This window comes from Fusarium oxysporum, chromosome VIII (assembly GCF_013085055.1).
Source record: "Fusarium oxysporum Fo47 chromosome VIII, complete sequence".
NCBI lineage: Eukaryota > Fungi > Ascomycota > Sordariomycetes > Hypocreales > Nectriaceae > Fusarium > Fusarium oxysporum.
Genome location: NC_072847.1, coordinates 747764 through 774014, shown reverse-complemented (window position 1 = coordinate 774014; position 26251 = coordinate 747764). Strand labels below are relative to the sequence as shown.

The 26251-nt window shown below is 48.7% G+C and overlaps 11 protein-coding genes and 3 non-coding genes across 14 annotated transcripts; 7 read left to right on the top strand and 7 right to left on the bottom strand.

The window, feature by feature from the left end:
- Window positions 1-343: 343 nt before the first annotated feature.
- Window positions 344-3868, top strand: FOBCDRAFT_142846 (UV-endonuclease UvdE-domain-containing protein; the record flags this gene model as incomplete). The annotated part of the gene is made up of 6 exons (XM_059608149.1): window positions 344-832; window positions 876-2009; window positions 2349-2478; window positions 2522-3108; window positions 3151-3384; window positions 3428-3868. 6 exons carry the CDS (start codon window positions 344-346, stop codon window positions 3866-3868), a joined length of 3015 nt encoding a protein of 1004 aa, XP_059465577.1.
- Window positions 3869-5081: 1213 nt separating this feature from the next.
- Window positions 5082-6062, top strand: FOBCDRAFT_277747 (uncharacterized protein; the record flags this gene model as incomplete). Its single annotated transcript, XM_031189039.2, has 3 exons — window positions 5082-5093; window positions 5136-5892; window positions 5935-6062. 3 exons carry the CDS (start codon window positions 5082-5084, stop codon window positions 6060-6062), a joined length of 897 nt encoding a protein of 298 aa, XP_031036304.1.
- Window positions 6048-7878, bottom strand: FOBCDRAFT_46553 (Mu homology domain-containing protein). The gene is made up of 4 exons (XM_031189042.3): window positions 7637-7878; window positions 7466-7594; window positions 6327-7424; window positions 6048-6283 (listed from the first exon to the last, which is right to left on the bottom strand). The coding sequence occupies exons 1-4, from the start codon at window positions 7673-7675 to the stop codon at window positions 6203-6205; spliced, it is 1347 nt and encodes a 448-aa protein (XP_031036307.1). The 5' UTR covers window positions 7676-7878; the 3' UTR covers window positions 6048-6202.
- A 1477-nt stretch (window positions 7879-9355) lies between these two features.
- On the top strand, window positions 9356-12693 carry FOBCDRAFT_252068 (transcription factor Opi1-domain-containing protein; the record flags this gene model as incomplete). Its single annotated transcript, XM_059610987.1, has 3 exons — window positions 9356-10016; window positions 10101-11140; window positions 11779-12693. Exons 1-3 carry the CDS (start codon window positions 9545-9547, stop codon window positions 12691-12693), a joined length of 2427 nt encoding a protein of 808 aa, XP_059465576.1. The 5' UTR covers window positions 9356-9544.
- A 368-nt stretch (window positions 12694-13061) lies between these two features.
- FOBCDRAFT_242407 (uncharacterized protein) lies at window positions 13062-14596 on the top strand (the record flags this gene model as incomplete). Its single annotated transcript, XM_059610488.1, has 4 exons — window positions 13062-13257; window positions 13436-13503; window positions 13545-14020; window positions 14062-14596. 4 exons carry the CDS (start codon window positions 13062-13064, stop codon window positions 14594-14596), a joined length of 1275 nt encoding a protein of 424 aa, XP_059465575.1.
- A 39-nt stretch (window positions 14597-14635) lies between these two features.
- On the bottom strand, window positions 14636-16104 carry FOBCDRAFT_242406 (fungal-specific transcription factor domain-containing protein; the record flags this gene model as incomplete). The annotated part of the gene is made up of 2 exons (XM_059610487.1): window positions 14636-15636; window positions 15744-16104. 2 exons carry the CDS (start codon window positions 16102-16104, stop codon window positions 14636-14638), a joined length of 1362 nt encoding a protein of 453 aa, XP_059465574.1.
- A 320-nt stretch (window positions 16105-16424) lies between these two features.
- FOBCDRAFT_46531 (formyl transferase) lies at window positions 16425-17504 on the top strand. Its single transcript, XM_031189049.3, has one exon. The coding sequence runs from the start codon at window positions 16629-16631 to the stop codon at window positions 17478-17480; it is 852 nt and encodes a 283-aa protein (XP_031036314.1). The 5' UTR covers window positions 16425-16628; the 3' UTR covers window positions 17481-17504.
- A 105-nt stretch (window positions 17505-17609) lies between these two features.
- On the top strand, window positions 17610-17694 carry FOBCDRAFT_t177. Its single transcript has one exon. It is a non-coding gene; the product is annotated as a tRNA-Tyr (tRNA).
- Window positions 17695-17897: 203 nt separating this feature from the next.
- On the bottom strand, window positions 17898-17982 carry FOBCDRAFT_t163. The gene has a single exon. It is a non-coding gene; the product is annotated as a tRNA-Tyr (tRNA).
- A 273-nt stretch (window positions 17983-18255) lies between these two features.
- FOBCDRAFT_46517 (P-loop containing nucleoside triphosphate hydrolase protein) lies at window positions 18256-19404 on the bottom strand. The gene is made up of 3 exons (XM_031189050.3): window positions 19207-19404; window positions 19055-19163; window positions 18256-19012 (listed from the first exon to the last, which is right to left on the bottom strand). Exons 1-3 carry the CDS (start codon window positions 19388-19390, stop codon window positions 18541-18543), a joined length of 765 nt encoding a protein of 254 aa, XP_031036315.2. The 5' UTR covers window positions 19391-19404; the 3' UTR covers window positions 18256-18540.
- FOBCDRAFT_t178 lies at window positions 18417-18499 on the top strand. The gene has a single exon. It is a non-coding gene; the product is annotated as a tRNA-Tyr (tRNA).
- Window positions 19405-19507: 103 nt separating the features above from the next.
- On the bottom strand, window positions 19508-21148 carry FOBCDRAFT_228799 (uncharacterized protein). Its single transcript, XM_031189051.3, has 2 exons — window positions 20738-21148; window positions 19508-20693 (listed from the first exon to the last, which is right to left on the bottom strand). Exons 1-2 carry the CDS (start codon window positions 20820-20822, stop codon window positions 19702-19704), a joined length of 1077 nt encoding a protein of 358 aa, XP_031036316.2. The 5' UTR covers window positions 20823-21148; the 3' UTR covers window positions 19508-19701.
- A 187-nt stretch (window positions 21149-21335) lies between these two features.
- Window positions 21336-23215, bottom strand: FOBCDRAFT_141647 (uncharacterized protein; the record flags this gene model as incomplete). The annotated part of the gene is made up of 4 exons (XM_059608129.1): window positions 21336-21635; window positions 21668-21911; window positions 22075-22922; window positions 23033-23215. The coding sequence occupies 4 exons, from the start codon at window positions 23213-23215 to the stop codon at window positions 21336-21338; spliced, it is 1575 nt and encodes a 524-aa protein (XP_059465573.1).
- Window positions 23216-24568: 1353 nt separating this feature from the next.
- Window positions 24569-25398, bottom strand: FOBCDRAFT_204916 (uncharacterized protein; the record flags this gene model as incomplete). Its single annotated transcript, XM_059609145.1, has 4 exons — window positions 24569-24645; window positions 24912-24976; window positions 25033-25113; window positions 25298-25398. 4 exons carry the CDS (start codon window positions 25396-25398, stop codon window positions 24569-24571), a joined length of 324 nt encoding a protein of 107 aa, XP_059465572.1.
- Window positions 25399-26251: the final 853 nt, after the last annotated feature.

Genomic DNA, 26251 nt, shown 5'->3' with positions numbered 1-26251 from the left:
CAATAGCCCTACCGGATGCAACATCGTTCCCAGACCATGCATGACGCGCCCTGCGTCATTGGCTCTTCGGGCCACTTCCTCCGACTACCATTACTTTAAATCTTGGAGAATGTTCGTTGCCGAATTTATCAGGTACTTGACCTGTCGATTATATCTGCTTCGCCTCATGACATTCATTTCTTTCCTCATTTACATCATTCGACGTATGTCATCTCGTTTCTTGACATCTGCTGGAAGACTTCTCTCCCTGCGACTTTCAGTTAGTAGAGCATACAGCACGACTACAACCATGACATCGAAACGGAAGAGAACTGGTGCTCATCCGCCACCTCCGGTACCTGAGATGCCTGATGCTCCCAGGAGAAGCAGTCGAAGAATAAAGGATGCTGCCGAACGGCCAAAGTCAGACACGGATCCAATGAAAGCTGCTGATCCAAAGAAAGCAAAGGCTGTCTGGGATACAGGCGAAGGTGTTGAAGAAGCTATGCGCGAGCTGAGCGAGATGGAGCAAAAGCTACAGACTGTCGTCAGAACACAACGACTTGCAGTCGAGTCCTCAGATCTTCAAGTCAAGAAAGAAGCCGCCAACGAACCTGATATTCGACCGAAAATGTACTCGCCGAACAAGGATACTGTTGTTCCTCGAGGCAACTTGGAAGGAAAGTCAAAAGTTGTTAACTCTGTACCACTGGATGAGTACGACGCCGAACTCGCTGCTGGCGATGTCGCTGATGCCAAAGATGAAGACGACGGCATGGACCGCGGTGCCAACAGGCCTCCCCCTGTCAACAGTGAAACTCTTCCTCTACCATGGAAAGGAAGGTTGGGATATGTGAGTTTAGCACTGTGACCATCAGACATTACTGACTTTCCAGGCCTGCCTAAATACATACTTGCGCAATGCAACTCCGGCCGTCTTTTCCTCGAGGACCTGTCGCATGGCCTCCATCATTGAACATCGACACCCGTTAACAAACCCTGATGAACCAGAACACCCTACCAAGAACCGACCAGACAAGAACAAACCCGCAGACCACGAACGAGGACTCAAATATGTACAAGAATTGGGACTGGCGAATGCAAGAGATATTGTCAAAATGATTCGATGGAATGCTAAGTACGGCATCAGATTCATGAGACTGAGTAGTGAGATGTTTCCATTTGCAAGTCATCCAGAACATGGTTACAAGCTAGCGCCCTTTGCGTCAGAGGTGCTGGCAGAAGCTGGCAAAGTAGCTGGAGAGCTGAATCATCGTCTAACGACACATCCTGGACAATTTACACAGATTGGTTCTCCACGCAAAGAAGTTGTTGCCGCTGCCATGCGCGATCTGGAATATCACGATGAGATGCTTACTCTACTCAAACTTCCCGAACAGCTTGACCGCGATGCTGTCATGATCCTGCACATGGGTGGCACTTATGGCGACAAGCAAGCAACCATTGACCGATTCAAAGAGAACTATGCCAAGCTTTCAGACAGTGTCAAGCGACGATTGGTGTTGGAAAACGATGATGTCGCATGGAGTGTTCACGATCTGTTGCCTGTTTGCGAAGAACTCAACATTCCTCTGGTGCTCGACTACCACCATCACAACATCATATTCGACCCATCGATAAGAGAAGGTTCCCAAGACATTATAAGCCTTTACGATCGCATCAAAGCTACCTGGACCAAGAAGGGAATTACCCAGAAAATGCATTACAGCGAGCAGACTTCCAGTGCAGTCACACCAAGAGATCGTCGCAAGCATTCCGCCAGAGTCAAAACTCTCCCACCATGTGCCCCCGACATGGATCTAATGATTGAAGCCAAGGATAAGGAGCAAGCTGTTTTTGAACTAATGCGAACTTTTAAACTGCCAGGTTGGGATACTTTTAACAACATTGTACCATATGAACGACCAGATGAATCACGAAAAGCCGTCAAAAAGAAGGCAAAGAAGGGCAAAAAAGCAAACGGCGTCAACGGAGAAGCGAAGGATGACATTGAAGTACCTGAAAAGATTGTTAGCGCTGAAGATTTTGGCATGGGAGGTCCTCAAGCAAGAGTGTATTGGCCTGAAGGTATGGAGGAATGGTTGCGACCGAAGAAGCGAGAGATTAAGAAGGCAAAGGAGGGCAAAGATAGGACACCTGTGTTGAAGCACGATGGGGATGAAGAATGATTAAGGTTTAATGTCGCAATTGCATGTAAATAGTGTACAATTAATGAAGACTGCATGAATATTGTTCAATGTGTGGTGAAAATCGAGGTGGCCGAACATACAGGGTAGGAGGTCTGAAAAGTTTTCAAGACCTTCCCAAGTCAACCTGGAAGCCTCAACTTTCTTCAAACAACAGCCAAGATGGGTTCTACGAATTTTGACGGAACGAGCGAAAGCTTTTTGCGCTGGTTCAAGTCTTTGCCAGATGCTACATTCTCCGACGCCATTAAAATTGTTGATCTTCGTGATCGCAATGCTGGTCGTGGTATAAGTAGGTGCTTATACATGGCTGCCAGGCGAGGCTAACAAAACAGTCGCTCTCGAGGATATCCCTGCGGAAACAACTCTATTTACCATTCCGAGAAAAGGAATCATCAATGTTGAAACTTCGGAGCTGCCAAAAAAGATTCCAGATGCTTTTGATCTCGACAAGCCTGATGACGATGATGCACCAGGACTGGATTCATGGAGTTCGCTTATCCTCATCATGATTTACGAGTATCTACAGGGCGAAAACTCCAAGTGGAAGCCTTATTTCGATGTTCTTCCTTCGTCATTTGATACGCCCATGTTTTGGTCTGACAATGAGCTTGACCAGCTTCAAGCCAGTCATATGCGACACAAGATCGGCAAGGCTGATGCCGAAAATATGTTCCAAAAGACACTGCTTCCCATTATTCGAAGCAACTCTGAGATTTTCAACGCCGGAAACAAGACTGATGCAGAGCTTATCGAGATTGCCCACCGGATGGGCAGCACCATCATGGCGTATGCTTTCGACCTTGAAAATGACGAGGAGGAAGAGGAGGAGGCAGATGGTTGGGTTGAAGACCGAGACGGAAAGTCGATGATGGGAATGGTACCAATGGCGGACATTCTGAATGCCGACGCCGAGTTCAACGTGGGTCATTTTCCTGAGTGACTGGCAAAGCTAACAGAATAGGCTCACGTCAACCACGAAGAGGAGAGTCTCACCGTGACCAGCTTGAGGCCCATCAAGGCGGGCGAAGAGATTCTCAACTACTATGGTCCTCACCCGAACTCGGAGCTCCTAAGAAGATACGGATACGTTACCGAGAAGCATTCTCGTTATGATGTTGTCGAGATTCCTTGGGACATTGTCGAGTCAGCTCTGACCTCCAACTTTGGCATCCCAGGTCAAGTCTTGGAGCAGATTGTAGGTTGAGTGCACCCTCTGATGGCGTTTCTAACTTGAACAGCGTGGCGCTCTCGAAGAGGACGAAGAATTTGAAGACACATTCGTTTTGGAGCGAGAAACAGGCGAGGTCAACTCGGATGGCACTTTTGCCGAGCCCGCTCGATTCGAAAGCATGCCCGAAGATCTCCAAGAACAACTCAAGACATTCCTCAAAGGTATCAAGAAAGCACAGCCCGATGCTATCCCTGACAAGCGAAAGAGAGACGAGATCCACCAAGCTGTACTGGCCAAGACACTGGAGGCTCTGGTAGCAAGATACCCAACGAGCATTTCCGAAGACGAAAACCTACTCAAGCAGGACCTCAACCAACGAACTCGCATGGCTATTGCCGTCAGACTTGGAGAGAAGAAGCTACTTCAAGAAGCCATTACTGCATCTTCTGGAGACGTTGAGATGACAATGGACGACGAATCTGGACCAGCCAAGCGTACAAAGCGATGATCCAGCGGGGTTATGTGATAGATCTTGTTTCCTCTCCTCTCATGCAAGAGGTGCAGAAGGCGATTGCGAACCATCCGCAAGGCAACAATTCCAATCAAAACTACAGTTATCTACTATTTAAATGATCCATATCTTGCACATATTGTTTTCCAACTCTTCCTCCTGATCAGCAATCACATTGATGAAGCTCAAGCTACTGAACACCAGCGAGGATACTGACAAACAATTGGTCTAGATCGATCCAGGCCTCTAAGCCGTTGAGCTTACCGTCCGGCTGAGACATGAGTAGAAGTCTGCCCAGCTCCCATACAAGAAATGCCTCGCTATACGCGGTTCCGCACTCGCATCGCAAAAACATCACCGGAGATGTATGATAATGTTGAACCACGAGTCCACCAACTTGATGACCTCGCTGTGAGTTATTCGATCGACGATCTGTCTCGGTTACATTCAACCATCTTACGGTGTACGCCACCCCCAAAGAGTTGCAAGCGAGCAGTTACTATTCGGACTTGAATGAACCCGAACTCAACACCATCAGAGAAGAGGCTTGAGCATTGGTTGCTTCGAGTCACCTGTCGAGGTTCCCACACGACCAAGACACATGTCTTGCGGAGACACCGACATCCTCTGGCCTCAGATGCAATTCAGCTCCTATCATCGCATAAATCCAACGTTGCCAAGTCGCAAGTCACCAGATAATCAAGGGTTAGCGCCAACAACTGATCGACATCAAGATCTAATCTCGCCCATTGGCCCGCTTTCTTGACAAATCAATAAGACAACTTACCCGGTGGGAGTGTCGGGTTGGAGCTCCTCCATCTATCCGTGGAGTATGGGTCAACCGGTGTCGAGCAGAAGAAGCGTAAGAGGGGCCGGGCCGCGATGATGTTGCATGAACTAGGGTGTTTTCATATTCCCTGCATACAGCATTCAGAAGTACCATGAAGCGTGGCACCAATCCTTAATTCAAGAAGTCTTGAATAGGCTTTATGGATATGTGAAATGTCTGGCAGACTGCTGAAGCTGACATGTATGGTGTCGTCATTCTCCCACTCTATTGCTTCAAGTCACCGGAAGTCGGTTTCCTCACCGGTTTAGTGACCGAGGAAAGCCCAAGTGGTAAATCCGAGATGAGGCTCTGCGGATGAGTGAGTTATAAAATGGCAATTGCTCAAGTGTGATCGACAGATGATCAAGTCAACTAGTGATCATGCTGAAACAGGTACGCTTAAAGCCAAGCTCCAGGCTCAACTAACACTGTCAGAAAACATCAAAGCATAGCTCAAGCCGGAAAGGGAGCTCTTCAAGCCAACCCACCCCAGGCTTCCTGTTCATCGCCAACAAACTCGTCATCCACAATCCAGGACGTGACGATTATCTTCACCTCATTCCACCCAGCTCGCCAAAATACTACCGCGGCGAAGTCCCAAGCAAAGTAATGCGCTACAAGAACGGCGAAGTGTCAGAAGCAGCAGATTGGCGATGGTATCGAGACGCTTCCACGCTTCCGGCATCCGAAGGACAATTACTGAGGGTGGACGCCCGCGGAAACTGCATCACGGATCAGTATGGACAAGTATACCCGGCTGAGGAGTATAAAACGTTTGGGGTTGCTGCTTGCAATCCACTGCTCCCAATCATGGTCACTGAACATGATCCTCTGGTCACCATATCGAACTGGGAACTTCTACGTGTATTTCATCCACCATCCATTCCCGGGCTCTCTCAACTGAGCACCATCACCAGCACTATGGGTCCCGGGCCTGGTCCTTTGCTACACGTTGCTGGCAGAAATCCTGCGTGGATTCCCGGTCTACTTCCTCTGACCTACAAAGCACCTCGACGTGATGCACCACACTCAGCAGGCCTTGGAGGAGAGCTGCCCATTGTTCTGGGGCTCATGGCATTGAATGCATCTCCAGGCAGTGTGATGAGCAACCATTCGATAGACAGTGTATTTCTTGGACACAATCGATTATGGAGACATGGAGCTTGGACAAGTCCTGATGCTCCTAGAGGACGTATGTTGTCCATTCGTTTGCTGATATAGCTAACAACCACAGATCCCCCAACAGCTTCTGAAGATCCAAAAGGATTTATTGTCAAGGTGTTTTTCGACCCAGACAACCAATACTCTACTCGAGAAGATCTCCACAGTTTTGAGTGGGAGAGGGCTATTGTTCGAGATTGACCAAATGTTTGACAGCTTAAGCTTGAATTGATTTAGTCTATTATTCATTCCTGTATGAAGCCCCTGCTCTGCAGTTTGCCCCATGTTCGTTATCCCATCCATGAGCTAGGTGTAGTTGTCCGTTCGATTATGTAGTCGACTCAGACCGCGTCAGGAAGTCGTACAGCGATATCGCCAGATTGGGTAATGTATCGAACCCAAGGCAACGAAGGATATTGCAACTACTATTGTTAGTGCTGATCGAATATTCAACGGAATTCGTACCTTTGGCTCGGTAATCTTTAGATACCGAACCTGAATACCACTTGTGGTAAAGTAAGGAATCTCAAACTTGACCTGGATAGGTCGTTTGGCACCCTTACCCACACCTCCGACTCCTCCCATGCTACCACCGAAACCACCCATCATACCGCCACCTTGTTCATCATCTCCTCTCACGCTTGGCAGGCCCAGCTCAGCACGCATGAGGAATTCCTTGCCACCACCAAATTGTTTAATCTTCCAGACAATGGCACTTTGCTCAGGGGCGTAATGAACGGATCCGATGTTTGTTCGGAAACGAGGGCTATCGGCGTCATCCGGAACGGGAACCACGATTTCGACATTGTTGGCGGTACTGCGACGCTTGAATTGGGCTCGAGCCTTGAGCATGTATTCGATCCGGGAGCCTGAATGGGATTCGACCACACATTCAACCCAAATCAGAGGCTTGACTTGGGTGTTGAGACGGTAGGACATGAGCTCGAATTCGCCGTCAGGGGGGATAAAGGAGATGGTTCGGTCGTTCTCGAATCGTGATAGTCGTACACATTGGTGAAACTTGACGTCCTCCATTTCGATAGCTTTACCACGGGTGGCTCGACCGGTTGTCTCGAACATGACCTTGTCATTCAATCCTAGACGCAACTCGGGCATACCACTGAGGTAACACTTCATCTTGATAGCGCCAAGAATCTCTGATCGAAGGACATTGCCGTTTGCAGACACCAAAAGGTTGAGAGACTCGACAACATCGAGGAACACTTCGTTCTTGCGGTAACGGATACCCTCTGATCGCCACGACACAGCGTTTGTGACAGCAATCGGCGGCCGTGCTTGGATCTCGAGCTTGTGAGACTCCTGGGTGATGTACTCCTGAAGGATCTTGGATTCTGTTGTTTGAGGATAACCAAAGTCCATCATTTCGTCGAGAAGTTCGTAGATGATGACAAAGTTGTCTCGAATGGATTCTTCTTCTAAAGCTTTGAAGTACTCGGTAAAGACCTCGACGATCTTGTGAAGGAATAGGAGGATTTCGGCGGCATTCGTGTTTCGTTTCGTAAGGGCGAGGAGGTAGAGATTGTTATGGCGGATGTAGAGGTACTATTCAGTTAGCGGAGCCTCCAAGCATGGAGACTACCTACGTTGATGCCTTCGTGGGAGAAACATGGTGGAACAGCAGAGGAATCTTCCTCAGCTTCTGAAAGGAGTACAGGGAACTTTTCAACTGCTGACATGGGAATGTCACCACGATAGTTACGGGCAAGAAGGGTCTACATTGTCAGCGAGGTTATACTCAGTGGCGTTCAACACACCTTGCCCTTGAGATCTAGAAAGAAGAGTGCGGATGCCATGTTGGATGTCTTGGCGGAAGCGGAAAGGAGGTCGCGATAGATGCGACGGTCAATATCAAGACGAAGAGGTCATGCGCAGTAACAAAGACAAGAATCAAAAAGGAGAGGCTGAATAGTAATTAAGGACTATAGAGAAGCGCAGGCAATCATCATGGTCCGAGGCGCAATCGTTTCGTGGTTAAGCTGTTTCGCTGGCATCTTTTGGATGCCTGGTCATTCCAGTGACGACACGGTAGAATGTCGGATATTGGTGGGGTAGCTTGAGCTTTTAGTCACGTGAGATATGGATCAGAAATTTTGATAAAAGCTTTGGTTTTTTTTTGGCCTCTGTTTGTTTTCCCTTCTCCTCAACGCACCCTCTAGACAGTGCAGACCATTACCTAGCCTGCAACCGAATGGCATTCTGTCATTTCAGCCGTGGAGCCGTTGATGTGAGCTGCGATTTCGTGGTGCGGAGAGGGAGACCTGGCTCCATTAAGAACTGCCCGAGTATTATTAGTTGCTTTGGCGGTGTCAGAGGAGCCGGACATACAAATTCGTGACTGAGACATGCGATCTGGGGTAACGTGGCAGGTGACCTCGCAGCCTCGACTTTTGTTGGGGTATCGTGGCCGAGGGCCCTTGACTTCAGGGTCTCTGCCAGTCTACTTTGACGAGATCTGCAATCAGGGATCTTTCGAGGTTGTAACAATTGGGCTCGTAAAGATCGTGGCAAAGTTAAATTTGCAAATGCATGTCCAATGAGCTTGTGGCCGGTGCATCCATCTCGCGTTTATCACGAAGTCGAACGCGAGGCCTGGGTCCAGTATCCAGCTCACAATCTACACTAAACGACTTTGCCAGAGTAATTCGAGTGTCTGAGATTCTGTAAACTCCTCAGTCCGTGCAGACATGATCCGATCAACCGATTCAGGGTCCAAGATAGTACAATCTCACCCGTCGCGATATTGTTAGTATCCGCAAGAATGAATGATACCGTTCATCGCACATGTCAAATTCACATGTTGATCAGTTATCGGGGACCAAATACAGGTCCGATAAAGTAACCGAATGCCGACTGGTTTGGATAAAGAGTATGCAAATGCAACCTTACTTGAAAAGGAACATATTAGCATAGCTCAAGATGAGCAATCAATGAGCAATCGCATCTGACGTTATCAAACAATTCCATTGGATGGAAAAATAACATTCAAACGCATCAGGAAAAGGATATAATCCTTCCTCTGTGGCATGTGCTTGAGTTGATCTTGTTAGTGGATTGCTCATGACTCGGGCGACCCGCTTAACAATAGTGACGATGAGTATTCTCTTTGCATGTGATGTCGGTGCATCATCATCCCCAGTTTTGACACGTGCTAGAGGCCCAGAGGCTTCAGGTACAGTTCTTAGCGACTCTAGTTTCGACGTTGAACGTTGAGTTGAATTGATCTTGTGATGCTGCGAACAAAACCTAGGCCCAACAAATTTATCGCATCATTAATCAAGCGAAGTGCCCCAAATTCGGTATATCTTGTGATGATGCCCTGATACTGGGTACAACTCTTTTAGCGATCTTCCCCACTACGCCTCTAAAACAAGTCACCTGAAGCCACTGTAGCCGGCCCGGTTTTTAGTGGGCTATCGTCTTGCGCTGGGCTTGTTTGTTCAGCCGGTCCCTGCAGTAGGAGAGAAGGTCCCGCGAGCGCCTGACGTTAACAGGATTCTCTTGTCCCCCCACGATCGCTCTCATTCCCAATCTCCCCAACATCTCCGCTTCATCATCATCACCATTATTGATTTACCGTTTCTTTTGTCTCTTTGCGATATTCTTTGCGGCCACTGGCCGATCTCATTCGATGCTGAGTTGACATATCCGTGTTATCGCCGACCATGGAGCGCAATCACATGCTTCCTGATCGGGAGTCCGAGTCTCGTCATGTCCTCGGACCACCACCTGCTCGACCTCAATCATTGATGGCATTTTCTCCTCCAGCCTATTCCAATGTCGCTTCACCAAATGCGATAAAGTTTCCTGATGTTCCTACCGATATACCAACTTCTTTGCCTCCTTTGGCTAGATTCGAATCCGATAACGAGACCAAGTTACCACCTCTGAGTTCACTTACGAGCGAAATGGCCTTGGAGCCAACCAAGACTTGGCTTCCGTTACATCCTATGCCTTATCCGCCTGTTCTTGCGCATAGTATCGATAGCCCGACACGAATGGATCTTGACGGGAGTAGCAACAGTGTCGTCAGCGCTGCTTCTCCTGATGGTCTTCTTGATACAAGGGCTGGTAGCGTCAGCCTTGATGATCCAGATGTGCGACTGGCAGCTGAAGCGCTTGGTGATTTGAGAGCAGGTATGTTTTCGATTCTAACAGAGATCATTTCTAACGTCATAGACTTTATATCTTCGCCGCCGCATAGAAATTCCTCTCTTCCAGTTAGTCCACCAACTTCTGGGCTTCAATCGAATCAACCACAGTCTCCGCAGCCTGAACCGCTTCTGTCTCTCCTTACGACGACTCATCCATTGTTAGCGAGCACAATTGAGGGCGCCACTTCGGCATACGGTGGTGCCAAGAACTTTTCACCGCGATTTCGATCTGGCGCCGAATATGTTGAAGGATACCTGACACCTATTGCGAACACTGTTGGTTCAGTCGGTCGAGTGACTGGTGTTGAAGGAGGTGTCAGATGGTTTTTAGGTGCCGGAAGGCGACAAAACAGTTCAACGTCGGATTTGGAAACCGGCAACAGCAAGAAGCGACGCAAAACGGATGAGGATGAGGCAGTCAGCAACAAGCGATTTGAGTCTGAAGGAATGCAACAAATGAGCGATGAACAGATGGATACAGCGCCTTCGCCATCTTCAAAGACCATGTCTCGTCGCATGTCAACTACTAGCACCGTCGACACGCTTCCTGCTTACGATGAGTTGCGATCACCCGCATATACCGAGACTGATTCCAATTCACCAAGGCCATCGCGACCAAACAGCGCCTGGCAGTCACGTCTGATCACGTCTACGTCCGGTCTCAGTGTTGCCATGAGCCAGGAGAGTCTGCGCAGTCTCAAATACTGTCTACAATGGCTTCGATGGGCCAATGATCACATTGCTCGTGTGATCTCAGCTTTAAAGACCACCCTTGAAGAGTACGAAAAGGTACCAGACGGACAAGCTGGCGAACAAGCTGATCCTGAATCTCGCTCTCAACTTGCTGCTCGCATCTCAAACCTCAAGGGTGATGTTCTCAGAACCCTCCGAGAAGCCATCAATACTGTGTCGAAATACGCAGGAGGCGCATTGCCAGAAAATGCACGAATCCTTGTGCGACGTCATCTCACTAGTCTACCCCAACGATTCCGTGTCGCCACCATGACCGACAGGAATGCCGGGCAACAAGACAACGAGACGGCTCTAACTGAAGGTGCACACAAAGTTTTGGTATTGGCTAAAGAAGGTTTGGACATGGTTGTTCAAGTAAGTGGTGTTGTAGATGGAACAATTGTCAGCGCTGAGCAATGGCTCGACCGTATGGGCAAACGAAGAGCTCAAGAAGATGAGAAGCCAATGCTTCCTCAAACTGAGGCTAATGGAGATGTGAAAATGGGTTAATTGGAAACGAAAACGAGGCGGTGATACCTTCGAGTTCCAATATCACGAGGAACTCATTCTATTTCCTTGAATGACAAACGACAGTTGGTGATGAGCGAGTTGGATTGTTTCTGGCGTTTGGTTGGCTTTGTAGCAACGAATATGAGCTGCTTTCAGCATGTCAATTGTTGGCTGTCTGATGTATCATCGGACGACATGAATGTGATGTACGGGTCGGAACAACACAATACCGACTATTTAAGACTCTTTGGATGCAATTCGATCACTCAATCATGGCACCTTCAAGATCAAGATATTCCACCACTCGAGTCAAAGCTTGTCAGCATTGTATAACCGCAAAAGCAAAATGTGATCGCAAAGAAACCTGTGGACGATGTGCCTTGCGGAGTTTAACATGCAGCTATCCTGGGAGATTTCGAGAGCCGATCGTAGACTCGCAGCACTCTGGGAATTCGGAGAACTGGGAAAACTCAAACACGTCGGACACTCTGGACTTTGAGCAGAGCTCGCTCCAGACAGACGCGCCAGCTGACCTTCACTTTGCTCCACTGGACCTCGTGTGTCCGATCAACAGCGACGACATCAAGAACCGATGGCTCAACTCGTATGTTCCTCTGCCTGGACAATCGCCCAAGAACTACAGTCAAAGTGTTATCAATTTTGTCTACCGAATGCTCAAATCCTATGCCTCGACAGTGATTCGAGGTCGTCTCCCACCATTCATCCATCCTATGCAGCAATCACTGGTGCCACTCTCAACCTGCTTTACTCTGGTCCGAATATGCGACCCTCTACCTGGCAACGTGAGTATCGCCGCAGATATCCTCCAGCGAGAAATGACTAGGCTTTACGAAGAGCGAGGAGCATATGAAGGCATCCATCTTCTTGGAGTGTTTCAAGCGTACCTCATCTATTCCATGGTTCTGTTCTTTCACTTGGGGCCTTCAATGCCATTTCTTCGTCAGGCAATGATCAACCTTCAAGAGATTGCATGCGCGACCTCTCGTGAAGGGCTTGTATGTGCGGCAGAACAACGAGGTGCCCTACCGAAATGGGAATCATGGATTATGGCCGAGGCCAAGAGACGAACACTATACACCATGTACTTTCTGGACAATGTGTTGTCGGCTCATGATGGGCTCACCACATATCTCGGTACCGAGTTGAGGGGACTCTATTCGCCATCGAGCAAATATCTATGGCAAGCTGATCGGAATGGATGGGAACAAAGCTACAACTCTCATCTGGCCGAATGGGGAAGTGAACCCTTTCGACTGGATGAATTGTGGCCATTTCCAGATGGAATAAGTGAGGAAGAAATAAAACGCCAACGACGGAGGGTAGATCGATGGCTGGAAGATGTTGATGAATTTGGGACAATGTTATATGCAGCTTCAAGCTGTACTCATGGGGGGTAGGGCTTTGACTTTAATATCCGAAACAACTCGCGTTGGTCAGATCGTACAGCCTTGCCAAGATCAATACTCCTCCAAATCGGCCAACTTTACCTACAACCGTTCGCATATGTCATTCAAGAACATGTTTTGCCCAATTACGCCACAGGATCAACGACCTAACCTGTCGCCTTGAGTCATTGCAGCGACCTCAATCCAAAGGAAGCCCTGTAACAGAAACAAAGTTCAGCACCAACCGTTAGTGGCGTTGATCGTCGACGGATGGCTCCCCGATGATCCACTAGTTAAAGCTTGACTTTCAGATATCAAGTATTCATCGCCTCCCGTCCTGCATCTACACTTTGCAATGAATTCGGCCTCATCTCCACGATATGTGGAATGCAACAGGTCCCGATTCGAATCGAAATGCCCCTCCTGGGGTTGTTCCCGATTATAAGAATCCTGAAGACGTTTACTGGACGTTGAATATTGTCTTGACGACGATATGTGTATTCTTTATCACACTCTTTTTTATAGTACGAATCTTTGTGAAGAAAACGATTAGCCGGAACTTTGGATTAGAAGATTGTATGTCTACATATTATGTTAGACAAAGCTAACAGTTTAGGGACGTGTATAGCAGCATTTGTATGACCGACTCTTGATGTTTGGCTATGGCTAACCTTTAGATCACCGCCATCATGTACTGCGTCACTGCCTTTATGAGTATGTCTATTCCCTTTTCGTTGCGTCACTAACAAAGTAGTGGCCCGGTATGGAGCAGGTTATCATGCTTGGGAGATTCGCAAACCAGAATATTACAACTGGTTAAAGGTGAGCAGCCCAAGTGTCACACGATCGATCTAACAAGTCAGTGGTTTTATGCCAGTACGGTTGTCTATATCCCAGCTGCCTTTTTTACCAAAGCGACCATTCTACTTCTCATGGCACGAGTTTTTGCTGTCGAACCACGGGTCGCCAAGGGAATCAAGATCTTGATATGGGCTTTACTGGTTGCATATATTCCAATTCAAATACTTCGAATTGTCAACTGTTATCCCATTCGGACATATTGGGACCCAGATGTCAGAAACGCGCGATGTCTTAACCAGCGAAAGATCTTCTTTTCAGATCTATCGCTATCGATTGTCACGGATCTGGTCATTCTGTTGATCCCAATACCTTTGACTTGGAAACTCAGAATGTCGATAGGAAAAAGGATCAAGATTGTCTTGCTTTTGGGGGCCGGTGGAATCGCCACAGCCTTGACACTGTTCCGTGTTGCCAAAGCGGTAGACTTTCTGAACTCGGATGATATCACTGTCGATTATACGCCGATTAGCATTCTAACGTATGTTTTTCAGCCCGATAATGCTTGTCTAACGATTTCAGGGCTCTCGAGATTACAATAGGCTTCGTCTGCGCCTGTCTTCCATCTCTGAACCTCCTGATCGAGCATCATGTCCGTAAACGTCGACGAGCACGAAACCCGAACTGGCCGCGCGATCGAACACGGACCTCTTTGTTCAAAAAGCGTTTCCGATGGATTAGTTCGTCCACAGAACACATGCCCTCTCGACCGAATCGGCCTTCAGATGGAATGATTGACTTGGACGTGGAAATGGCCATGTTGACGGGGCAGCCTGTACGATTAAGAACGGGAAGGACGGCTAGCGCAGGATCTCATGATATCCGACCACTTGATCATCGAATTAATTCTGGTGACGGACGGAGAGAGGGATGGTTGTCTCAAGATCAGGATGAACAAGACGAGGTACAGGACAGCAGATTCATCATGCGAATGGTGGAGGAATCAAGAGCACGAGCAGACGAAGGAGCTAAAGAATCATGGTGTCCAGTCTGGGATGGACCGAGGGATCCTATGGCGAGTCAAGGAAGTTGGAAGTTTAGCGTGCGGTCGCATTAGAGCATAGAGCGTATACCCAGGCATGTAAAATAGAATTGATCATGATAATGAGAGCTTCCATCCAAACTTGTGGATAATCTCCCTCCAGTCTTGATTTGTACTCGATACCTGAAGATCTCTTGTATGCCAGATCAACTTGAGTGCGTTCCAAACAGCAGATATGTTGCTGATCGGCCATTTACTATCCATCAACATGAAGTGATCCAACACAACCTTTCGTTGTTCGTCTGATGAGCATGCACAGCCTGCTAAGAACAGCGGCCACATTGGGAATGACCTTCGAGTCTGTCCCTCAACGATGATATCGGAAAGACAAGAGAGAAGAGATTCGTGGAGGGCCAGAATTGATGGGTGGGTAATGACTGTGTTGTAGCACACGAGGCGGAGGTAGATTTGGGCTGCAATTCTAAAAGACTCGGCGCTCCGTAAGAGATAGTCGTCGGTGCCCTGAAAAGAGAGATCCTCAAGTCGTTGTTCAATTTCCTGGCCCGTTGCGTACAGTTGATCCTTGGATATGTCGTGGGTGGACAGTGACGATATTTCGTTGATGATGTCGACGAGATCCATTGAGCAACCAATCTGTTCATCAACCAGATTTCGAGAATGCGGGAGTGTAGCCTCAGCTTTGGCCAACCCAGCCATTGCTTGGTGTAACGAATCCTGGTGGGTAGGTTGTGTAGTCTCCATCAGAATATATCGAAACCGGAAATACTGGAGTACAAACTCGGCCACATTAGGGTCAATACTGTTTCCGAAGCTCTCAAGCAGAGCGAGTGCGCCTTGAAGATGACGGAGCCATGTCGGACACGATCCATGTGCTATTTCGAGAGATGCCAAAAGAACACAGGTGAGAAGATTGCCCTCACTGCCTTGGGAATCTGGAAGAGCGTGCTGTAGTTCATGGAGAGCTCGGACTTTGTACTGCATTGACAGAGCGCGGTAGTCTCTTCCATCTGGGACAATGTTTTGTGCCCATTCTGCTGCGCTCATGGCCAGGACTGCGGAGAACAGAGGACCTTGGTAGAACATTCGTGGGATGACTGATGTACGGAAGCCATTCCGACTTGTATCCACATAGACTCTGCTCTTAGATATTATTTCGACATCTAATCTGTTAGCGGCGACAACTCGTGGTGAGAATACTTACAGTATTGGACGAGAGCTTTCTCAACTGAACGACCCGACTCAAAAGCAAACGGTGACAAACTGCGGGGAACAGATTCCTGCGTCCAAACAATCCTTCCCTCACTCGAATTACAAATGGCGACGAGTTCTTGAGGTGAGAGATTCAGAAAGCTATGACTCTGGTTATCACTCGGGACCAGATAATGATCGTTTGAAGCTGCCACGATGAACTTTAACGGATTCGATGCTGAAGCTGGACTCGGAAAGACACAGTCATCTCCTGTTCTTTGACATCTTCGACATGTTGGCTTCTCCTCGTCACATCTTCGTTTTCGTCTTCGACAGTTGAAGCAGCCATCTCGGCTCCGAGAGCCACCTGACATGATGCATTGCAGTTGATGTTAGTTGAGTGTCGATGGTGGGGAACGGATGGACTTCCGATCAACGCCACGTGACGGCCGAGTTGACATGCATTAGCTTTATTGTTTCTAAATTATATTACACCTTTGTATCTTTCTGATTATCTATCAGATCTGACGTCTGAATACTTGATTCAGCAGTGGATTCTACAGTTACCCTGCAGCCACAGCGGAGACGGATATTAGACGGTCATACCAATTCACCATGACGATCACAAGACATTTCTCTCAGTCCACAGATATCCACGTCGCATTACTGCCTTATTCAATAGATCTTAATACAGCATATTTCCCTCAATTTACTTAATACCAACTCAATGCTTCCATGGCCACATCCCGACGCATCTCCGATAGTGGAGGGTTAGCCCGCAGTGGGGTTCTCGGAGTCATACTCGGTCGACATACGGAGGCTAACAAGATACGTCGCAATTCTTCTCACTTACACCAAATTCTCCCCCATCAATTCAACGCCGTCCATAGCCTTCAACATGGCTAATGATCACATCCTCACCCTGTCATGCCCTGACAAGTCCGGCATCGTCTATGCCGTGACTGGCATCTTTGCCGCCAACAAGCACAACATTCTCGACCTCCAGCAGTTCTCCGATCCCGTCTCCGAGCGCTTCTTCATGCGTGTTCACTTTGGACCTACCGAGACCGAGTCCACCGAGCACCTCGTCGAGGCTTTCGATAAGCTCGCTGCCGAGTACAAGATGGACTACGATATCCGCCCCGTCGCCCGCAAGACCCGCGTTCTCATCATGGTCTCCAAGATCGGCCACTGTCTGAACGACCTCCTCTTCCGCATGAAGACCGGCCAGCTGCGCATGGAAGTCCCCGTCATCGTGTCGAACCACCCCGACTACGCCGCCCTCGCCGAGAGCTACGGAATCGAGTTCCACCATCTGCCCGTCACAAAAGACACCAAGGCGCAACAAGAAGGCCAGATCCTCGATCTCTGCAAGAAGCACGGCATCGAGCTCATTGTCCTCGCCCGCTACATGCAGGTCTTGTCTCCGACGCTCTGCGAAGCCATGTCCGGCCGCATCATCAACATCCACCACAGTTTCCTGCCTTCATTCAAGGGCGCCAAGCCTTACCACCAGGCCTACGAGCGCGGTGTCAAGATTATCGGAGCTACTGCTCACTTTGTCACTGCTGATCTGGACGAGGGTCCTATTATCGAGCAGCGGGTTGCTCGTGTTGATCACAGCATGAACCCTAAGGAGCTGTCTGAGGAGGGATCTAATGTTGAGAGCCAAGTTCTTGCTGCTGCTGTGCGGTGGTATGCTGAGAGGAGGTTGTTCCTCAACGGACACAAGACTGTAGTCTTTAATTAATAAAAGCTTGATTTGACTGTACAATGTTCTATGCAAAACTCTCGTGATGCGCATGCTTTGAAGTGTCTACCCAAGCCCTGCCCCAGACTGCGGCCTCTATGGAGTGATAGCGAACGACCGAACATCAATCCCCGAATAGCTCAGCTGGAAGAGCGTTCGGCTGTAACTGATATATGACACCGAAAGGTCACTTGTTCGATCCAGGTTTCGGGGATTTCTTTTGCTGGTCGTGGCATTTTCATGTTGTCAATGAGTATATCATGACAACTCAACTTTTTAGTCACAAGATGAAATATACTAGCAACCACAGCGAAAAAGAGTTGCCGTTATTAACAACAACTCAATGAATCTAGTAGTATGCCAGAATCCCAGCTAATAAAAAGAACTTGTAGGAGTGAAAAGATGCAAAAAATGAGTTCCCCGAAACCTGGATCGAACAAGTGACCTTTCGGTGTCATATATCAGTTACAGCCGAACGCTCTTCCAGCTGAGCTATTCGGGGAGATCTCCGAAACCGGAGGAATAGCCATTGGACTTGGTTGGGAGGAGAAGTGTAAACTGCACCTATACGCAGCACATTTGCTTGAGCACAATTAATACCAAAGTTGGTACCCTATGGCCCAGAATGAGGGTTGAATGCGAGAAAGTAGAATTGTGGCAAGGAAGCATTGTCGCAAAGCTCGTGTCTGAGAAAACAATCGCATAGGATTAAATGAAACAAACCCCGCGTTATCCGTGTCACAATGCGACGCCTCAACACCAAGCTTGCATTTGGGATACTTCAACCACTGCATCCAGTCTCCTGCACCCGCAGCCTGCACGAATCTCACTGTCACAGCCCATCTTACCTCGTTGAGAGCACAGCATCATCCAATCCTCATGTATCCAACTTTCCTCGCCGATCGCCATAGCTACTCCTCTGATCGTCAGAGCCATCCCCGAGTAGCTCAGCTGGAAGAGCGTTCGGCTGTAACTGTACCGTCACCGAAAGGTCACTTGTTCGATCCAGGTCTCGGGGATTCATTTTTGCTGTCATTGCAACAGAGACCTTTCTGGCATCTCACCTAACAACCCTCACAGTCCTTCCAACTTCTCCCCTCTCAACCTGTTCAACCCTACCCCTAACCTTCTTCCAAACCTCCTCAGCAACCTCCTCCACACTCCCGCCAGCATCAATCACCACAAGATCCTCCTCCTCCTGCGTCCAGCCCTCGCCCTCATCCAAACCAAGTCCCTGCGCTGCAACGTCCTTTCCGCCCATGCTGAGACCCCAGAATAATTCCCGTACACGTTTCTGCATACCAGATCGTTCATAAACTTCTCCACCCCAACCACCTCGAGCTTGAGCTTGCTCTTCGGTCAGATCGAGAAACAGCACGAGATCTGGTCGGGGAAGACCGCGTTCTGGTGCTCGTGCCCAAGGGAGGGTCAGAGAGGGGTTTTGCTTGGCGGCAGAGTAGACTATGCCTGAGTGATAATACCGGTCGCAGACAATTGTAGTACCAGAAGCGAGGAGAGATTGAATTTGTTTGCTAAACGGTCAGAATTGAAGTGTAACAGACCAGCATACTCACACAGCTTCCCATCGGTTTGCGCTGAACAATAGATGAATAACATGATCATCCATCTCGACATCACTCTTGAGATAAGCATCAATCATTTGACCAATAGGTGTAGTCCTGTCTATAAAATATCAGTACAATTCACCACTTTCCACTGAACTTACCAGGAAATCTCATAACCTTGACCTTTTTACCCTCCTCGACGAATCTCTGCTCCAACAGTTTCACCTGCGTCGTCTTTCCACTTCTATCCAAACCCTCCAAAACAACGAATGCGCCTCGAGTTGAATCATCGGCAGTATCAGAGCTCGCAATCGCGGCTGTAGCTAAATCGTTGATTGAAGCCATGATGGTTGATGAGGGGAAGTGGATTGCTGACGAAATATTCACACTGTTTTGGTTAGTGGTTCACGTGGGACACAGTGCGGCATGAATCAGATCATAATTTACACTCAGTGAAACACATTCAGACATTCAGGTATCAATTAATACTCAGACAATAATGCAATCACAAAACTATAGCCCCAGCTCTTGGTAGCCTAAAGAAGAAGAAGAACGCCGGCCAAACTCCTCCATCCGTATCCATACCCATCCATTCCATCATTCATTCCATCCATATCCATTACCATAACACTTCATGACTTGTTCATGCCTCATGCCTATACAGCTTCATCATGTGCGCTGCCGCTTTCCCACAACTCAAAACTTTCTCCTGTTCCTTCGATTGGTTCCAAAACTGCAGCCTTGCTTGGGCCTTCTGTGGGCTTGGCCATTAGGTTGTCGATGTCTTCTGTTGAAGGATCGATGGGCTTTTCGGCAGTCGCAGTCGCATTCACCTCTGGCTCATCTTCAGGTACAAAAATGACAGATGTCTCATCACATCCTTCAGCGTAAAAGTCGGCAGTGTTCATTTCTCCCAATGCGACACGCTCTTTCTCAACAACCATCTCATCAGCTTTTGGTGCGCGACGAGTTTGAGAGATGTCATCAGGAGGGGGAACATTTTCCTTATCGCGACCCTCTGCACGATCTCTGTTGAGCTTCCGTTGACTCTCCTCGTCGGACGAAATGTCAAGTACACATGTGCTGTGTTGAAGAAGGTTGGTCATCTCTTGTTCGGGTGTGTCCTCGTGAATGTCAAAGAACCAGCTAGCCTTCATGTCTGGTTCATGCAGAGCAGTGATGGGTTCCTTCTTGGCGCCATAGCCAGGAATAGTACCCTTGAGAGCAGCATCGAGAGAAAAGGGAGCGGCAGATCCAAGACTGAATGAAGGAGGATCAACCCGAGTGTAGGGACCAGCAGTGCGTCGTCGGCTAGATGCGATACCAGATCGCTTGCTTCGTGTGGGAGATCGACCAGCTGGAGCATAAATGGGAGAAGACTTTGAGATGCCAGAGCTGAGTTTGGCGGGTGATTTAGGTTGAAGAGTGCGCCGGGTCTTGGTAGGACTCGTGAGGCGATTAGGAATGGGAGATGCAGATACAGGTGCAGTAGGCTTGAGGATAAAAGCAGACGGCTTGAGGATGCTGTCCTTTAGGATGTCCTTGTCCTTGGAACCTTTTGATCGCTTGGCAAAAGAAGTAGGATCGACATTTTCAGAATCATCGGTATCAATCAATTCAGCCTTTCGTTTACCACCAGTTGGCAAAGCTAGTCATGTCAGTGAAGCCCAGACACTCCGCATCTCCACATACCATTTTGCCTATTCTTGAGACTGGTCAAGGTCTGGAGACGAGTCCCGTCAAGGGGAGCAAATGGTTGACGAGTGACAGTAGCCATGATGGACCCAGCAGCGAGTGAAGTTCTTGTTTATTGTTATCGCGTGAGTCGAACGTGTAAATGAGTGAGGACGATGATGAGTGAAAGTGGGAGGGAGCGGGTAGAAAAGAGGTGCCAAAGGTGGGTTCTGGTGCGGAGGGCGCGTGGAGAAGATCGGTAATAAGGGAGCTCAGCGCGAAAGTGGGTTCCTTTTAGGGCGTCGTGCCTTGGACGTGAGCGCGGACGTGACGGCGGCCACTAGAAGCAGGTCACTAGAATGCCTACAGATGGCAGTGGGCCGACAGGTATGAAACAAGAATGCAGATTCGCGACCGTGTTAATTAAGCCAACCGGTAGTACATGGAATTTGATCGTCGATGTCCAGAGCATTGATCATTTCAAGATAAGGCCATCTCTGCCTGAGGTGTTTTCCCCTCAATCAATGCAAGTTGGTCACCGCTAAGGACTTTTCCAAAATGATTCGCTCAATGCAACATGCCTTGGCCTTGTGGGACGTCCAAAACTCCACAAGCGTCAACCCAGTCTGCTCCATGTCGTATCCAATCGTCGCGTTGAGCGCCAATGCAAGGGAGATTCAGCATGCAGGATGAAGACATTTAATATAACGCGAGTGTCGTGTTCCTTGATCTGTGCAAGCCTGAACTCAATGCCCAAACTCGTCTTGCTGTTGTGCCCAGCCAGCTCTGTGCATGGCCGCCAATATGCGACCATGGTCTCATCACAACCTTGGCAGACACAGAAATCCAATTGGTTGTCGTCTTTCAGCTGATCTGACGATCGCCAACCAGCTATTGCCTCCACTGAAACGGGTCCCTGTAAAGTGTAACTCTAACCTGGCTTGTTACTATTAAAGGCCAGACCACCCGCGAACTCTCGCGTCGTGTCCGTGTCGGACCCCTCTTGATGATACTTATGTGCAACGCCGATGCATCGAGCTGCAAGTCGGAGGCTGGGAGGCGGGACAGTAACATTCGCTCGGCGTTTGCCACAAATTTGACCTGGTCGCATGCATAGCCTGCCAACTCAGAGACCATATGTGACCATAAAGTCTGGACATCTTGCACCAATGCTTCAGTAACAACATACACTCTACCGCCATGGTCGCATGAGGTTGCAGTTGAAGATATATCTATTGTAAGCCCCTATCAAGTGATAATACTACTGCCGTGTCTGAGGTTGAATCATAATAATATTCCACCGAATTGTCATCTGGCCTCTTGACCTCGCCGCTTTCCTCGCCTTCCTCACTCACTTGTCCTCATGAAGATGGTGTGGTCCACGAGTTACCGACCTGCTCGGACCTTGCTCATCATCTTCAAGCATGTGCTGCCGTGGTGCTTTGGTCCGGATCACCGTATCATGGTGCAAATGATGAGATGAAGGAAACGCTCCTGGTGTCTTTTCGTCTTGCCCAAGCTGATGATCAGGACTAGCTCGGTATGTTTCAACTCGATCGAATCCAATGTCGTGATTGGGTTGGGTCTCATTCGTCTCGCTTGCGTCCTGAAACAAATCGTGTCGATGAACTGCAGGTGGACTGGCAGGTGCCTTTGTATCGGTTCGAAGTTGATGAATTGAAGGAGGATACACAGGAGCAGAACTGTCATCCTTCAACCGGTGAGGTGCGTTGGTTCGATATGGTCCTTTTGGATCTTTGGAGAGGTCATGACTGTGGTCAAGCGTTGCGTCGGTGGGTGCAACCGGATCTTGAGCGATTGATTTCTCCCGGGGCTTGCTTCGGCTACTTGCAGATGAGGCTGAAGACGTGCACTCGGATGAACCTTCGGGAATGCATGGAAGGCTTTCATCGGGTTCCGTATCACAAGTGGTGACCTTGCTGTGCGATCTAGAAGTGCTCAAGGATGTGGTCATTGAAGGTTCGGTCTCATACCCACAGCAACTGCGTCTCCGATGATGTCCATGATTGATGAGTTCGTGTTCGATCTGAATGAGGGTGTCATATGGATAGCAGCAGCCATATAATTTGTCATCATTACGGGTTCCTTGGATGTTGTAGAGATCGCGAACATCTGAACGCAGTCTGGAGATCAAGATACCATAGACTAGACATGTTAGAGTGGTTGACTTGCAAAGGGACACCTACAAGGCAAGCAGGCAGCGAATGTCAAGCAAGGAACAGAAATTGCCGGGTTCTTCAGAGGCTTCGACTAGTATTCCTCATGTGTATCGACGATTCCTTTCTTGCTGACTCTGAATCTGACATGGCCATTTGGGGGTGAATCACATTCATACTCCCTGTTGACAGCATCACCGTAGCTCTTTTTGGATCGACCGTAAACAATGCAAGGGCAGAAAATTGCTTTCCATAGGACGTTGACTGGGGCGAGATCTTCATCATCGTACAGCCATTGTCCAGCGAACGGCTTCTCCATGGTGTATAATGAGACGACAAGCGGCGATAAGGGCAAGGAAAAGAATGGTGATAATGCAGTGATAAACAAGAGTGATGAAGATGATGAAGAGTTTGAGAGGATGGTGATGAGAAGAGAAGGTGTTGAGTCAAAGATGCATGCAAATGGCAGGTGAAAGCACTGTTGCGTTGCTTCCTGGAAACAGTGGTGATGCCTTCCTGAAGACATGGCAAGGTCACGGGAACAAATGAAATGGCAAGAGCTGATCGTGAGCCGCCTCAGTTCCCCAGTTCCTCATTTTCCATCGCCCATCATCCATCTTCATTTATCACTTCAACACAATCATCAATCTCCCCTCCCCACCGTCTTTCATCATCAATCGCCCATCGCCGTTCCTCAACGGACTCTTCATTTCAAGCGGAAATATTGTGCTCCCATTCACAAGCCTGGCCCTCAAGCAGAATCATCCATCATCCATCAGCCATCTCGACATCCAAATCCCATCATCTGTCTGCCATCAATCATCACCCTTCATCAACAGAATCATCACTTTCCACGCGGAATGTCAAGTTGGCAGTCACAAATTGCGGCCCGTAGTTGCTGGCCAAGCTTCTCGAGCTCAGATCTCGATATACTGACTTTAGCTGCACTGGAACCATGTTGCCATGATTCACAACTAAGCTGACAACCCTGATCCATCATCTAACAATAGACAAAAGCCACCACTATTCAAGCGATGAAGTTGAGTTCCCGCTGGAAAACATCACCGGAGTTTAGTGTTAAGTCAGAGCCATCTCCACGACCAAATTCCGGGCTGACTCGAGTATGAAGCTTGGTGTTAGACGCTCGTGCAGAGGATGGACACGAGGGTGATGACGAAGCTACTGAACCGTTATAAACACTACGACCACGTTGCAAGCATCAATGTACTGTCATCTTTTGTTGCTAGGAATTTACTGATGAGACCCAGACATACCCCTTCGATTGCTCACCATGGCCAACACGACTGGCCTCCCCAAAGATGACTCCTTGTAAATCAGCGTCTGAGGCAAGCGAGCCGAGAATACTTCTTCATTGACCCGGCATAGCTAAAATTTTTACTGATCAGAGCATCAATTTGCCCTTCGAAGCATCCCAAGGGTCTTCGAGCAGGAGATATCTCGGCCATGGTTAAGCACTATGTATGTCTGTTCTGCCACCATCGATTCGCATATTGACAGTCAAAGACTGCTTTTGCAACCCCAGACAAGGTATCAACACTGCCCCAGTCCATGTGGCACGCCGGTGTTATTTGCAGTTGAAACCTGTGACTGAGACCTTATATCAGCACAGAGAACTTAGCACGCCGAGGGCAACGGAGAAAGCTTTCTTTCATTACTCGTTCTTGAAGCTGAGCATGTCTGCGGTGACGCTGCTGCCCATGTAGAGGAGAAGAAGCCCAATGCGGCGCGCTATTCGAATATCGTCAATGTTGCCAATCTACAGCGGGGTCAACAAGCCTCTTCGCAGGACCAAGGCCACCTTCGTTCGACCCTCCGATATCCTCGCCCCTTGAGTTGTCGCTGATCCTATCCGGACTTCGCTGCAGAGTCGCTTTCTCTTAGTCCTGCTTCCACCATTCACCTTTCTCGGTAGGTTCTATGTCCATCATACCAGACCGCCTGGTTAACTGACGATACAGATCGTGCGGCATTTGCCAACGCCATGTGAGACCTACCAAACCAATTTGTTGACAGGTAGCAAATCTGCTCAGAGGTACTGTCCAGTTTGTCACCAGGACCGCTACTGATGAGATGCAGCCACACCTCGTTGTCCGACCGTGTCCGACTGCGACTGACCTTGCGGCCATAACGAAGAGGGCTGCCCATGGATCAGCAGGTGAAGGCGAGTAGGGCGATAACGCTGCAGCAAGCACCCAGCTAAAATATTTCCAGTCTCAGAAGCGCCATGCATTCACCTTTCCAAGCATGTCGATGCCATTCAAGCCTGCTAGCAGGTACTGCCCCCAAGTTTCGATGTCGCTGGAGAATTTACCGACTAGATGCTGACATAGCATGACCTACTACGACTCGTCTTTGGTCAGTGGCGGATTTAACTACTTACGGATTGACAGGCGGCCCTCGATGATGCTTCTGAATCAAACATCTACTGTAGCTAAGCCCGCCATATGTGAGTGACAGCATCAGTTCCTTGCCCAGAAACATGTCCTTCGGAAAGCATGTCTGATAATGAGATACAGGTGCTTGACTCCTGACGACAAGTTTCCTACGGACTCAGTGTGGCTCGAATGCAGAGCGCTATCATCATGAGTGCTCATAGGAGCATACGAAGAAGACCGCACTCATATACTCTCAGCAACCCTTCGGTGTCTGGACATCAACTGCGTTGATAGAAAGAAGTACAAATGACAAACACTCAGCACTAATCAGCCCAGACAACTGCCATGTGCTTCTCGCCGCCTGCTCAAACATCTTCCATCTACTGAAGAGTGCTGACGACAACCTGGACTCAATGGTGATCCAGGGACGTTGCCATCGAGCTTGGGCTTCTCTTGACATGTGGATTGACATTCGACAGATATGCCAGATACACACCAATTATCTAGATCCATCGACTTGCCTCAGACTGACACCACACAGGAGGATCGATACCAATTTGGAGCTTTGGATACTTGTAGAGCACGGAGCAGTGCTGCACTCTCATGCACCTTTCGAGAAGCTCCCGATTTCTGGGCTCCGGAGTGCGACCAGAGGTGAGTCAGAGTCAGCGCAATTCAGCATTAACAGCCCAGGGAATCACCTGTGCTCTTCGCCGACTCGTGCAACTTGTTCAGCCTCTGTAAGTGCTCGATCTCAATTGCCGAAGAGTGTTGATGATGCCTAGATACCATTGTGATCGATGAAGAGGCGGCCTCCGGACCTTTACGCATACTGACCTTACGATCAACGTCCAACCGCGGCGCCGGACACGCCTCTCAACCCCTTTGCCGTTGAATAACCTCGACGGAGCACTAGTGGTATGTTGAAGGGGCCCACGACGATGGGCATCGGCTTCAAG